Source organism: Ovis canadensis, chromosome 8 (assembly GCF_042477335.2).
Source record: "Ovis canadensis isolate MfBH-ARS-UI-01 breed Bighorn chromosome 8, ARS-UI_OviCan_v2, whole genome shotgun sequence".
NCBI classification, from domain to species: domain Eukaryota; kingdom Metazoa; phylum Chordata; class Mammalia; order Artiodactyla; family Bovidae; genus Ovis; species Ovis canadensis.
In genome coordinates, this window is record NC_091252.1 from 74299415 (window position 1) to 74312136 (window position 12722).

Sequence of the window (12722 nt, forward strand, 5' to 3'; positions counted from 1 at the left end):
AAAGAAGGAAGGGGATGGTACCTACGCAAGAAAAGCAGCTTTCCTGGAAACTCACAGACTATTACCTATGTCTCATTGGCCAAAACTGTGCCATGTGGGCTTTCTGACAATGGGGGAGAGGGGTGGAAGTGTTTTGGTTGGTCTGAACCAATTTCAGGTGTTCTGTCGGTAAAGGAGAACTCATGTGGTGGGGGAGGGGGTCCCAGCAGGGTTTTCCCAGTGTTCTTCCTTTTCTAACTACTCTGACACTAATGTTTTATAGGATAGTTCATTGTTTGTCTTTTTCACCAAGTTTGATGTACCTTAATTATCTCTAATCCACATTTTTCTTAGAACTCCCTCATCTTTACCTGGCACACGATTAAGAATTTGATAAAGGGTTTTTTTTTTTTCATTGCTAAACAAATGACTATAGGTCACTAGTTCTGGTTCTGTGAATAAAGGCTGGCCTCTCTGCAAGTTAGTTTACGGCAGCTCACTGCAAAAAAAAAAAAAAACAAAAAACACAAACCAACAACTATGTTAGAGTAACTGAATAGTTTATAAAAGGAAATCAGACCTCAAGAATCAGGTCCATGTTTTATTCAAAAGACCCTTCTTCCCCACCTCAACAATATTCTAATATTTGTGAAAGTAAATTATCCTACTGTGCTCATTTCATGACGAAATCCCAGCAATATAAACAATTATACAAATTCAATTAAGCACATTAATGCAGAACCAACAAGGCCAATCTTGTGTTTCTCCTGTCCTCCCAGGATGCTCACCCCAGAGCTGGATGTGGTGTTGGTGGATGGAAAATAAGATCGAGATAAAGAAATGCCTCCTTTTCTTTCCTCAACGTTGTGATTCCTCAAACAAATATACTCTCATCACCACAGGAAAAGCAATTGTTACAATCAACCTTCTTTAGAAACAGGAGGGCAGAAATCAGATGAAAGCTAAGGCTGCTTCCAACTGACAGACCAAATGGTCATTTGTTTCTCTCCCAACTCTCAGAAAAACAAGGTGGAAATAGCTTAGTCCGGATGGTGGTGGGGGCTTTCAAGTCTGGGGTGTAAGGAAGAGTCAATAAGGCTGCCTTCATTGAGTTTTTAAATACAATGTGTTCATTAACAGTGGCCAGTCCCACAGAGGAAATCAAGGAGCAAACCTGAAGATGCCTGTTCTGGGATGAGTCTAGATTCTTATCTCCCTATATTTCATCCATGTTGTGCAAAGCTCTCACATCTCTCCACGTGTCACATGACCTAGACTCTCAGTCAACACATTATTGGGATTTTATTCAAAAGTCCACAAGACATCACTTAAGAGTTGCTTTTCCCACTGTCCTTTTAGACAACACCATCCACAGTGTCTGTGATGTTCTATCTCTTCTCTGTTGGGTCCTTACCTCCCACGGGCACCTTCTGGTCTTTACTGCTGTTCTGTCTGTATCCAGCAAAGCACTCAGCAGTTTGGTACAAGAAGACTTAACTCATCATTCAAAAATGCATGTACAAACAAGAACAAAAAAGGTTCAAATATTTACAATTGTTTTATTCAAAGCGAATGAAAAAAACTAGTATATTTTTCCTTTACAAATGGGGATTTAAAAAAAGTTTTATCATTAGTTTTGAGGGTACTTATCTTACCTTCAACATAAATGATTTATATATTAAATTTGTTTTCTGATAGCCAAGTACATTTTAATCTTTTTTAGGTAGCTATGAGACGATTTCATATCCGAAAGCCAATGTCATTTTTCTGAAATTGAGGATAAAAGATTCTTGTGCCCAATGTAGAATACACTTGTTCCAAGTGGTAGACAGTCCTTTTGCTCTTGGCCAAGTGTCAGGTTTTGATATCTGGTTGTGTGAAAAGACGTGTTTTGCTTTCTTCAGAGAACAGGAGTCTTAATTCTGTAGATTTATTTTTGTTTCAAGATGCATCTAAAATAGGTTTGTCATACTTTAGAGGGTAAACCTTACAATGACTGGGCCTGTGCAGTCAAGCTTTTAGATGATATTGTCACACCAAAAAAAGATGATAATTGGCAACCGCATTGTATTTAGGCCAATAATCTCAGTACTCTCATCTGAGGTCCTTCTGATGAAGAACACAAGATCTGATTTTATTGAACCAACAAATAAGTCTATGTACACGACAGTTGGGAGGAAGTGGTCACAAGAATATCACATAAAAATAAATACTTTACACACTTTTCTTCCATGTCTAAAAGTGTTAAAATTCTAACCGGAGAAGATTAGAAGGTAATTAGCCAAATTCAATTATTTATAAAAAATATAAAAACACACAAACCAAATGATGCAAAAAATCTTTTTAACCTAAAACTCATTGCTCAGGGCTAATTAAGAGCCAAGCCCTGCCAATGTTTATCAGTTTATTTGACCAAAAAGAGCTTGTCAGCATTTTCTTCCAAGTAAGATAGTATATAATAGATTTTGATAAACCTTTCTAAGTGAGGACATGATACTGCAGGCAGTTCAAGGAAAAAATAGCATTAACTTTTTCTTTGGTTTAACCAAAAGTTAGCAAATGTTGACATTTCAAGTGATAAGAAATTACCAAATGGAAGTTTAAACTCTGGTGTAAAAAAAAAGAAAAACAGTTGTATAAGGAAAGGCTCCACCCACAGTTCCGTAGTGCAAGTTTTAAAGTTTAATTCTGAAAAATAATTTTATTGAATAAGCAGGAACCAAATTCCAGCAGTGTATCACTTACTCCGCTCCCCTACTCTCATCTCCTTTACCCTCTCTGCATGGGCCACTGTCATTTCTGTTCTCCAAGGAGGTCTCAGCTGCTACTCAGGGAGGCAAGGCATTAAAAAATGACCCACATTTCTTCCAACCAGGCTAGGAGTGGTGTCTCTGCTGCACAGCAGCAGACCCTGAGTTACAGCATTGCCATGTCCACATGTCTGTGTTTTTACAAAAAAGGAAGTACCTGAACCAATTCGTCCCTTAGCCCTTTTCCAACTTTCGGGGATAACCACAACCCCCTTGCCTGGAAAGCCCATACCCCCATGTGCTCAGAACCAGCAAACCTACCCCTCTTTGCTAGAAGTAATGGTCCTCTCCCTGGAACTAATTTCCATAAACATGATACTTTTAAAGCAATTACCACCTAGCCCAGAAGGCTCCATTACTCTACCTAGCTTAACAGCTCTCTCCTATTTCTGTACATGCTGGTGGTGGTGGTGGCGTGTGTGTTTAATGTAAAAGTGTTCTGAATGCACACACGCATGCACATCCCTCCACACATAACCAGCATTTAGCAACCAAAAAAAAAAAAAAAAAAAACTTCCCCAGGAAGCACTTTCAGAAGTTAAGCTTCTACTTGCATTTAAGCCACAGGGCAAGTGCCACGTGAGTCCTCAATAGCCCTTCCCCTCCGCGGCGAGGCTGGCGGTGCCCGGGCCCACAGCACAGATGCTGAGTGGGATCAAGGGACAAGGCAGGGCAGGGGACCTGTCAGGCTTCCTAGAGCCACGTGCTGCACATCTCCCCCCATCACCTGGGAGCTTCTTGCCCCTAACTCTTATCCCCGGCGAGACCGCCTTGCTGTTCTGAAGGGCCCCTGCCCTCTGCGCTGGGCAGCCCCACTGCCGGACCAGGAGCCTGGGCCCCCAGCGGGGCAGCGGGTGCCCCGGCACAGAGCAGGCTGCCCTCATCCACACCACCCGCCGCCAGTCCATCCATCGAACATCCCCTCACAGCACCCGGGGCCCGAAGAGCCGTGCTGTCTGCGAGCTCCGTGGCTTCCCCTTCGCCCTCCGAGATGACGGTCATGGGGCTGCTCTGGATCCTGTTCCGCACGCTGTACCTGCTGCTGGCGGCAGAAGGCGGCGTTCGACTGCGGCCGTACCTGGGGCCGGAGAAGGACAGACTCCGAGGCATCAAGCCTTCGGTCTTGGCCCACTCCTCCTGCGCCCTCCTGTTCTTGCTCGGGGAACAGTTTGACGGGCTCTCGGGCGTGTCTGGCGATGGCTCCGACCTTGACCTCTGGAATCTAGGGTCTGTGTTCTTGAGCATCTCTGCTGCTGACATGCGGGCGCTGGTATCTGAGCGACTCCCCTTTTTCAGCAGCAGAGCTTTGAAGTTGTCACTGCTGGTGCTGCTCTTCCGGACGCTTCTCTGAATGGACCCCACTTGCTTCTGGGAGGCCAGGCTGGGGGCGGCACCAGTGGGTGTCACTGGTGGGGAGGGAGAATGGTTTCGGGAGTGATCATCGTCTGAATCCTTACGACCAAGGACTTTCCTCTTAGACCTGAGATTTAATAACATTAAGATGAAGGTTAACTCTCGGTGGACCACTGGATGTGGGCCACACACCACCCTGCCTATCTTACTGATATTCAGGCCACCATCTATTATTTTCACTATGGAAAGTTCCAAACACCCAGGCAAAAATAATAGTTCATTGTATTACTATGTGTGTCCATGACCCAGTTATGATAATTATTAACTTATGGCCACTGTGATTTCATCTCCACACTCACTGGATTATTCTGAAATAAATCTCAAACATCATATTAGCTTACTTTGGATAGGATCATTTCCAAAGCTTTTCATAATTGCCATTTCTTATTTAACTCTTCTACATGCGACTGATATTGGGGCGACCTTCCTTTCTTTCTACTCTTCCATTTCTTGTTTGATGCTGGCACCTGAATGGCCTAGTAGACAAGCCAACTCCCAGAATATCCCATACACTGAGACAGGCCCCCTGCCTCAGATTCTAGGACAACGCTAACTTTACATTCTCAGTCATTCTAGAGTTTGACATAAAACCAGTTTTCTTTAGCTCTTACTGGACCATATGTCAACTCCTAGAAATCCAACTTTCCAGAAAACAAGAATGAACCTTCCACACTAGATCCTGTTTCCTGACTGACATCCTCTGACTGATCCAGAGAATGTGAAGAATGGGGTAGAGAGTGAAAGAGGAGAGGCCTTCAGGGAGAGTAAAATTGTCCTGGGGGTAGTTCTTGTCCTCAGTCTCTAAGACTGTTTTCTGGGAGTGAATTACAGAAAATAAAGCAAAAAAAAAAAAAAAAAAGAAAGAAAAGAAAGCAGATGATCCAAGTGGCCCTTGCTGGTGTCTTCATAACCACCACTCAGTGTGGGATGAATCACTCAGCTAAGTGCAGGTTGAGCTTGCTTTAAGAAAACAATGTATTTTAAAAATATGTGGTTATACATCTTCTTCTGCCATAAAATCCTAGAACATGCAATGGACAAAGGTTGAAAGAATACTATCTGAAATATAGAGATTAAGAGTTGAATCTGAGCAACTTTTAACTATGTAATCCTGGACCAGTAATTCATCTGTTTACAAGTTTTTCATACTTGTAAAATGCGGGTGATGATACCAGCCTCACAGGTTTGTGAGGATTCAGTGAGATAAAGGATCTCTGGAGTCATATAGACCTGGCTTTACCCACTGTGGAAAGCTTCCTTGTTCTGTGACCTGGGGCAAGTTTCTGACCCTGTTTCCTATCTGGAAAAGGAGGAATAATATTAGATAGCTTACAGCTTATCAGTCGCGATAAATGCAGTTACAGCTTTAAAGTGTCAGGCATAGAGTAGGTGCCTAACAAACCTTTCAGTGTCATTTAGGGAAATGTAATTCTCCCTTCCTTCTGACAGCTCAGGCTTCAGTGATGTTTTTACATGTCCTGCACAGCCAGGCACAGGGGAGGATAGGCCTCTGATGGCTGCCCTGGGCTAGGTGCTTCCAGGATCCTCTCCGTGCTTCTGGCCAACAAGAAGACACCAAAATGAAAGATCAGAAGTGGTAATAATCCAGTTAAGAGGCTGAATGGGTGACCAGAGCTGACATCACGCCACCTCCTTTGGGATGGCACTAACTGGCCTATGAAACTTAGGTTCCATGGTCCTCTCCACTGTCAACAAGAGCAGTGCTTTAGAGTAAGTTACTGACCCACTCACAAAACCCATGGAAACAATAACATCCCAGAATTTCAGAACTGGAAAACAATTAGATGGATTGGTCCAGCCAGAAAAAGTAATCCACGTCCAGAGGGTGAAGTCACACAGCTTAATACAAGAAGTAGAATTTGATGGACTATCTTTCCACATAGAGCACATGACCTCACAATTTATTCTGGTTTCTTCCCAAAGACATCTCTGCTCATCTGATTCTTGCAGGTATTGGTTTTAGGATAATTTTTTTGTTGGGCTTTTAAATGGAGAGGGTGATCTGAGATCCATATAATAAGCCATAGCTATGTTTGATTAAATCTACAATTAAAGGCCTTTTAATTGTAGATTCAGAATGAAGAAAAGATGGGAATTTATAAAAGTATTGTTGCTTCTTAAGAGCAACTGCCCCTGAAAATGACAATTAAATCTAAATATAGGAATTCTTGGCATATTATGTATGCTACGTATGTATGTGTATACACACACACACACACACACACACACACTGTGTGTGTATTTCTAAGGAAGATGGCTATTTAAAACATGCTTAAACAGTTAACACTGGCTTAAAAACTAATTACTTCAATAAATATAAAAACTTCACACTTCAAGTGGTGGTGTTCTACATTTTCCATCTGGCTTTAAATCTGACGTGAATTAATTTGCATTACAAAATTTGAAAGCTGTGTTTCAGTTTAGATATTCTTTATCTTAAATTATTAGCTTAGCTACTGAAGGATATAAAATAAAGCCCTAAAACTCAAACACTTTAGATGGCTTCCTATTATGTATGCTAATATATTATCTATCTATCTACTAAAAATTAGCCTGTATCCTTGCTTTCTATCTGCAAACCACACCCTATTCAGTCTTTACTTCTATCATATGTACATGGAACAATACAGACTGGCCAATTTCTGCATCTGCAGTAGATATAACTCCCTAGTAGGAGAAACCACAATATTTTTTAGTGCCTTAAGAGGGTTGCCAAAATAAAATGTAGAAGAGATTTCTCACATATTTTTAGGAAAAGTATGTAGTAATTTGGTCCCACAACAGTTGGGTTTGTCCCTGAGACTAAGTATTTAGTACACAGAGCAACCAGCAACACATCTTCTCAGTGGATGCTATTTTAAATATATATATATATGTCTGCATATTTGGCAACCCAGTGCATCTCATACCAAATGGAAGATGTCAGGCCTTGGAAGAATTTCCTAACAGTTAAATTCCAATTGGTTCCATTTAATTCAGAAAACAATCATGGGGAGGTTATTAGATGTCCAGCATGCTTCTGGTTAGAAACATCTATGTAAATCTCTACAAGTGTCATTAAAGTTGGTTTCAAAGGATGTGGCATTTTTCATTTCCCCTGTTTGCAGGAATAATTTGATAACTAGCTACTTTTTAAATTTCTAATGACAAGAGACCAGTCAGACAATGCGACAGAGGCAGTGTTTAGCGTCTATCAGAACATTATACCAATACTGGCACCAAAAGTAAAGAATACAATTCTTGACAAACACTTTGATTCCTCAGCTTGGCTGTTTGGCCCCCCGACCCCCCTGCTCCAGGCCAAGTTAGATGTTTACACCTTGCACGAGGAAGCTCAGGTAGGGACGGCACATCCTATGCTTTCCACCTCATGGGATCACAGCCACTTCAGTTAAATTCCAAGAACCAGGAAAACACTCCTGACACAGGTTACTCACACAGAGAATCAAATGATTTTACAGATGTTTAGTTTCAGGAGGAAGAAAGAGGACCTTGGTTCAGGGAAATATAAGGCCTTGGCAGCACAGGGGCATTCATAAGAGTTATCTGAAAATACTGTGGTAAAGAATTCTAGGAGAAAGCAAAGGTTTTATGCAGCATACAGTTTAAAGTACTTGCACAAATACAATCTTATTCATTTTTACAATGACATTGTTGTGAGAGAATTCAACTGCTTACAGCCAAAAAAATTAGGCAACAAGTAAAACTATAGTGCTAAATCACTCTTTAAGGTGATCGTAAAAAGTACAACAGTTTAGGCAGTTACTCTGAAAAATTTACTCCACATTTTTTAAAAACCCAATAATTTCTGATGCCAGCAGATGGCACCAGCAGTATACAATAATAAATTTAAATTTCTTTTGCTCCTGCTTAAAAAAGATGTATTCTTTTATTGAAACATTTCAATAGCCAAAGAAGTTATACTATAAAAACCTAGTTTTTTCTGTAAAATGAAAATAATAAAAGCAGTAAAACAAAACACTTAGGAAAGAAGTCCTGTAGAGCTAGCCTGTGCATGTTAAGTCCACAGAACACAGCATCCCTCATCCGAGACTGGATCACTGGCTACTTTAACCCAACTCTTGTAAACATTCAGTCAAATATAGTGACACTGCATTTCTCGCTAGCAAGAGGAAGGCCAACCAAACATCATCACACTGACCCTCTGTCCCCCACATCATCATAAAAATCAGTGGAACAGAGTAAACTGGAGTTAAGGGAAATAAAAATATAGAAACAAACTAAAAAAATCAACAAGCAAGTTAATGAAGTTCAGTTAGGTGAGAGTAAGAACATCAACAAAGAAAAACACACTGAGAACCGATTTGGAAAGAGGGGACTCATGAAGTAGATTCAACAAAGAGGAAGGAGTTTTGGATACCTGTGAATAGCTGCAAAAAGGTCTTCTGTGGTCCGGGGTCTCCTGGGGGTCATCACCTCATCACCCCTGTCGTCCTTAAGGAAGTCACAGGTCTCTGAGGAAGAACTGGCTGTCTCAGCCTCCGGCACCCCAGCTATGGAGAAGCAAGCAGGCAGACACAAGATGCATGAATGACTTGAATTTCAGTCTTTAGCCAAGCTCCCAAATATGCTTCTCTGCCATTCCTGACAACGTGAGAATCCCAGGGAGAGGCAGCAGGGTCTGTTGTCTGATATATCACAAAGATGGGGAAACGACACAAGCATGACAGTCAAAGCTCAGGCTTTTCTGTTAAAAGTCTAGATGAAACGGAATCTCTCAAATTTTGCTGTAACATTTATTTGCCGCTCTCTGGGGGGGATTACTCAGTTATTTAATACTCAATCTGCTGCCCACCACCCCACCCCTTCTATTTTCTGCCCTTCTATGAGCTCTACCCTTAGATCTGGATATTAAAAAAAAAAAAAAAGCCATAGAAATGCCAAGTTGGTAACCTAAGCGCGAGGCGGCACAGGGAGCCCGCACGCAGCCGGCTTGAACCTGAGCACGCAGCAGCCCTACTCGCCTCAGCTGCTAACGGTCTAAGGGAACAAGAGAAAACGGGACTCACGCCCTGGGTCCTGCGGAGGCAGGCAGCGCTCCACACCGTTCCTGGCACCTGGTTCCTCCGCAGGGGCTGGCACCATGGGGACATTGGCTTCCACTCTGCCCGGGGACTCGGATCCTGCAGCTCCTCCCACAAGAACCACGGAGCTGCCAGAATCGGTGTCATCGGAACCAGCCCCTGCTGCACCCCTCTCTCGTGCCTCTGCGCTCGTGGGGCTAGGAGATGCCACGCTCACGTTCTCTGAGGGCTCCGCCGTGAAATCCCTCTGCGGAGGTGGCACCACGAGGAACAGTTTGGGCTTCTTGGAAATGGGGGGCGGTTTCCTGCTGGGCGACGGGCCGAGGGGTGGGGTGGCACCCGCTCCGGCCTCCGCCTCCCCGGCCGGGCTGTGACTCCGGAGGCCATGCTCGGCTGCACTGTCTTGGTGACCCTGAGTCGAGCTCTTGGCAGGAGTCGGAAGCGAGCTCGTCGCGGAGGCAGGCTGGCTTTCACTCTCCATTTCATGTATGCTATTTCGGGATTTCAGGAAAGCAGATGGCTTTAAATGATACTGGGGAACAACCGGAGTTCGTTTTTCCTGAGATGCGTGTTCCTGTAAGGGGGCTACTTCGGTTCCTGAGTTCTTCTTCACCGGCCTCAACTGCACCATCTGCAACGCTTCCGTGGTGATCAGGGGCATGGGGAATCTGCTGCCCTCCTCCTTGATGGAAGGCTGTCTGCAGGCCTCCCGGGAGGACTCTGGCTGGCCAGGTTTCTTGAAAGAAGGCCTGGCATCTTTCATCAATTTGGGGTCAAGCGGTGGGGCAGGCGGGGGCGCTGAGGGGGGTAAGGCAGGTGGCGGAGGTGGCAGGGAGTCAGATGAATCCAGAAAAGGGGGGCTCAGCGCTGTGGGGGGCGGAGGAAAGCAGGCGTTGGTGGGGGCACAGAAGGGAGTGAGCACTTCTGGTGGCGGAGGGGGGAAGAGGGGAGATCGAGGCAGAGGTGAGCCCTCGGAGAAATCGGCCAGAGGCGGCGGGGGAGGGAGGAAAGGAGACTTGTCAGCGGGACAAGGGGCTGGAGGAGAGGCGTGAGGAGCAGCGGCGAGCGGAGACACCAGCGTTGAGTCCAGCTTCTTCACCGTCCCGCTTCCTTCGGTGGAAGTATTCGAGGAAAGAGACGTGGAGGAGGAGGAGACGGATACTGAAGATACAAGAGACGACTTCCTTTCTGGCACCTTGGGTTTGGGCTTCCCCTTCCCACTGGCTGGTGACACTGATTTTAAGAAGACAGGCACAGGGGTGAGAGCGGTGGGCGTGTTCGACTGGCTGGAGTACCCACTGGATGGAGAAGTGACTCTGTGCGACTTCTCCGGCGACGTGATCTTTGGTTTGACGGTGCCACCGAGCACCGGGGGTACCGCGGCCCGGGACCCTTCCAGGAGGTGGCGGCCCGGCCCACTTCCAGGTGATGCTGCGCTGCCGGCCGGACCGGCCCTGCCTGCGTTCCCCTGCTCTTCCTGCACTCCCGTGTAGTCAATGTAGTAGCCCCACGGGTCTGTGTACTCGGACTTGACGCTGCTCGTGTCGCTCTGTGCCGGCGTGAGCCCACACACGGAATAGACGTTGGGGGCCGTGGCGGAGGTCAGGCTGCTGCCGGCGCTCACAGTGCTCTGGCTGCGGGAGCGAGGCAGCCACGGTTCTTCGAAGTCACTGCAGGGGCTCTGGGAAGGCGAGCTGCCGCCCTTGCCCGGGAGGTTCAGCTGCAGTGAGTGCTGGAGCGAGGCAATCAGGCTCTCGTTCAGCACCTGCCCGTTCGACTGGACGTTCTTCTTGGGAACTCTGCGCAGAGAGTCCGTCCGAGAGGGTGGCAGGGGAGGCTTCTTGGCTTTCTTCAAAGAAATGCTTCGCGCAAGGGATTTGTCTTGGCAATTGGACCGGTCCCCTTGGTGTCTCTGAGCTCTTCCATCAAAAACATTGACCACGCTGTGCCTGGGGTTCCCAAAGCCATCATTACTATTGCACAGATCCCCAGGTCTGTGTCCAGAGTCCGGGTGCAGAGTAGGGGAGTAGCCATCGTGGTCCTCTGAATACACAGACCTGGTATCATCCTTGTTAGAGGTCTGGTCCAAACTGCAGCTGCTCGTGTTGCTTACAGGAGTGGAGTAACCGGGAGCTGCCAAGTGTGGCTTCAGTGGGGATGCCCGCCCACTACCTGAGGCACCATATTCCCAGGGCTCCACGCTACCACCCTGGCCCCGGCTTCCTGAATAACTGGACTCACTCTTGTTGTCCACATCCTGGGGGTGGGCTGGGATGCTCAGGTTATTTCTACAGTTATAGGCCATGGCCTGGGACCCATTCTCTCGATTTGCTGGTGCATCTAGAGAGACTTCGGAGTCACAGAGGGACAGCAGTGTGGTTGCACTGGACGAATGATGACCATCCTTCTGCCTGGAGAGGAGGTGGTCTCTGGATCTGACCTTTGAGTATGAAGATGAGCTGGTAATTTTACTGTCCAGCTGCCCTGAGCTCTGAGCAGTGTGAATCACAATGATCTCTGAAGAGGAGGAGAGCGTGGCATTTGGGATGATGCTGGTAGAGTAGCTCGTGTGAGGAGACACCACACACGCAGGGCTGGTTACATTTTCACCCTCAAAGTGCCTCAGCTCCTGAGATTTGGGCCTCAACAGTGTTCCCATCCTCGGGGCAGTTCCTAGATGCCCAAAGTCTTCATCTACTTGTGGGTGACCCCGCTGGTAGGGGAAAGCACTGCCCAGGTCTTCCGCAGGGCCCAGGGCACCCAGCCGTGGCTCCAGGGACTGAACATTTGCCCTTGCTCCAGACCGGGGAAGACTGTGGAAACCGGCGTCGCTGTTGAGGCGGGAAGGGAACACGACCCCGGCAGAGTCGCTCAGCACTGACATGTTCCCAGAGGAGCCTGAGAAGTGACTCATCTGAGCAGCAATGCCTTGCCCCTTCTGGGCTCTGATTCTTCTCATTGAAGGTGGTACGACTTTCACTTCCTCAGTCTGACAGCTGGAATCCCTGGTTTCTGAGCGCTGGCCCGTAGATCGACAGCTGTCGAGCCTTCCGAGCGTAGAGCAGTGGTCTGGGGTGTAAGCCGAGTGACCACCACCATCATCTTGGCCAGTGCCTCCCGAAGCTGGAGAGAAAGCATAAGGAAGCTCATCACCTAAAAATAAAAATCAGTACCTGAGTACATCCTTGATCTCTCACCCTCTTCTGATTCTGTGGTATTGTACTTAAAAGAAAAAAAATATCTTTTCTATTTGGCCTAGTTTCTTTTTCCCTATAAGCACCTAGGTGACAGTTTAAGTCGTGACTGATGGCCCCCAGATGAAGACCTGTATGATAAATTTCATGTACTTTTTTTCATATATACCTCATAGCCTCCTACAGATTAAGTGCTGCATATGCAATTCTCAGGTACTCCCTTTGAGAACAAAGCTGAGGGCTCCTTGGAAGGTTTCCTT

General features: G+C 46.1%; 1 protein-coding gene across 4 annotated transcripts in view; it reads right to left on the bottom strand.

Moving 5' to 3' along the window:
* Positions 1-522: 522 nt before the first annotated feature.
* Positions 523-12722, bottom strand: part of NHSL1 (NHS like 1) — a 156921-nt gene continuing 144721 nt past the window's right edge. For 3 of the 4 annotated variants that reach the window (XM_069598516.1, XM_069598513.1, XM_069598517.1), the window contains 3 exons: positions 9254-12391; positions 8605-8737; positions 523-4269 (listed from right to left, as the gene is read on the bottom strand). In XM_069598516.1, coding sequence (XP_069454617.1) covers positions 3534-4269; positions 8605-8737; positions 9254-12391 — 4007 coding nt within the window. In that variant the 3' untranslated portion in view covers positions 523-3533. The remainder of the gene's footprint in view (positions 4270-8604; positions 8738-9253; positions 12392-12722) is intronic. The other variant, XM_069598518.1, reaches the window with a different exon arrangement.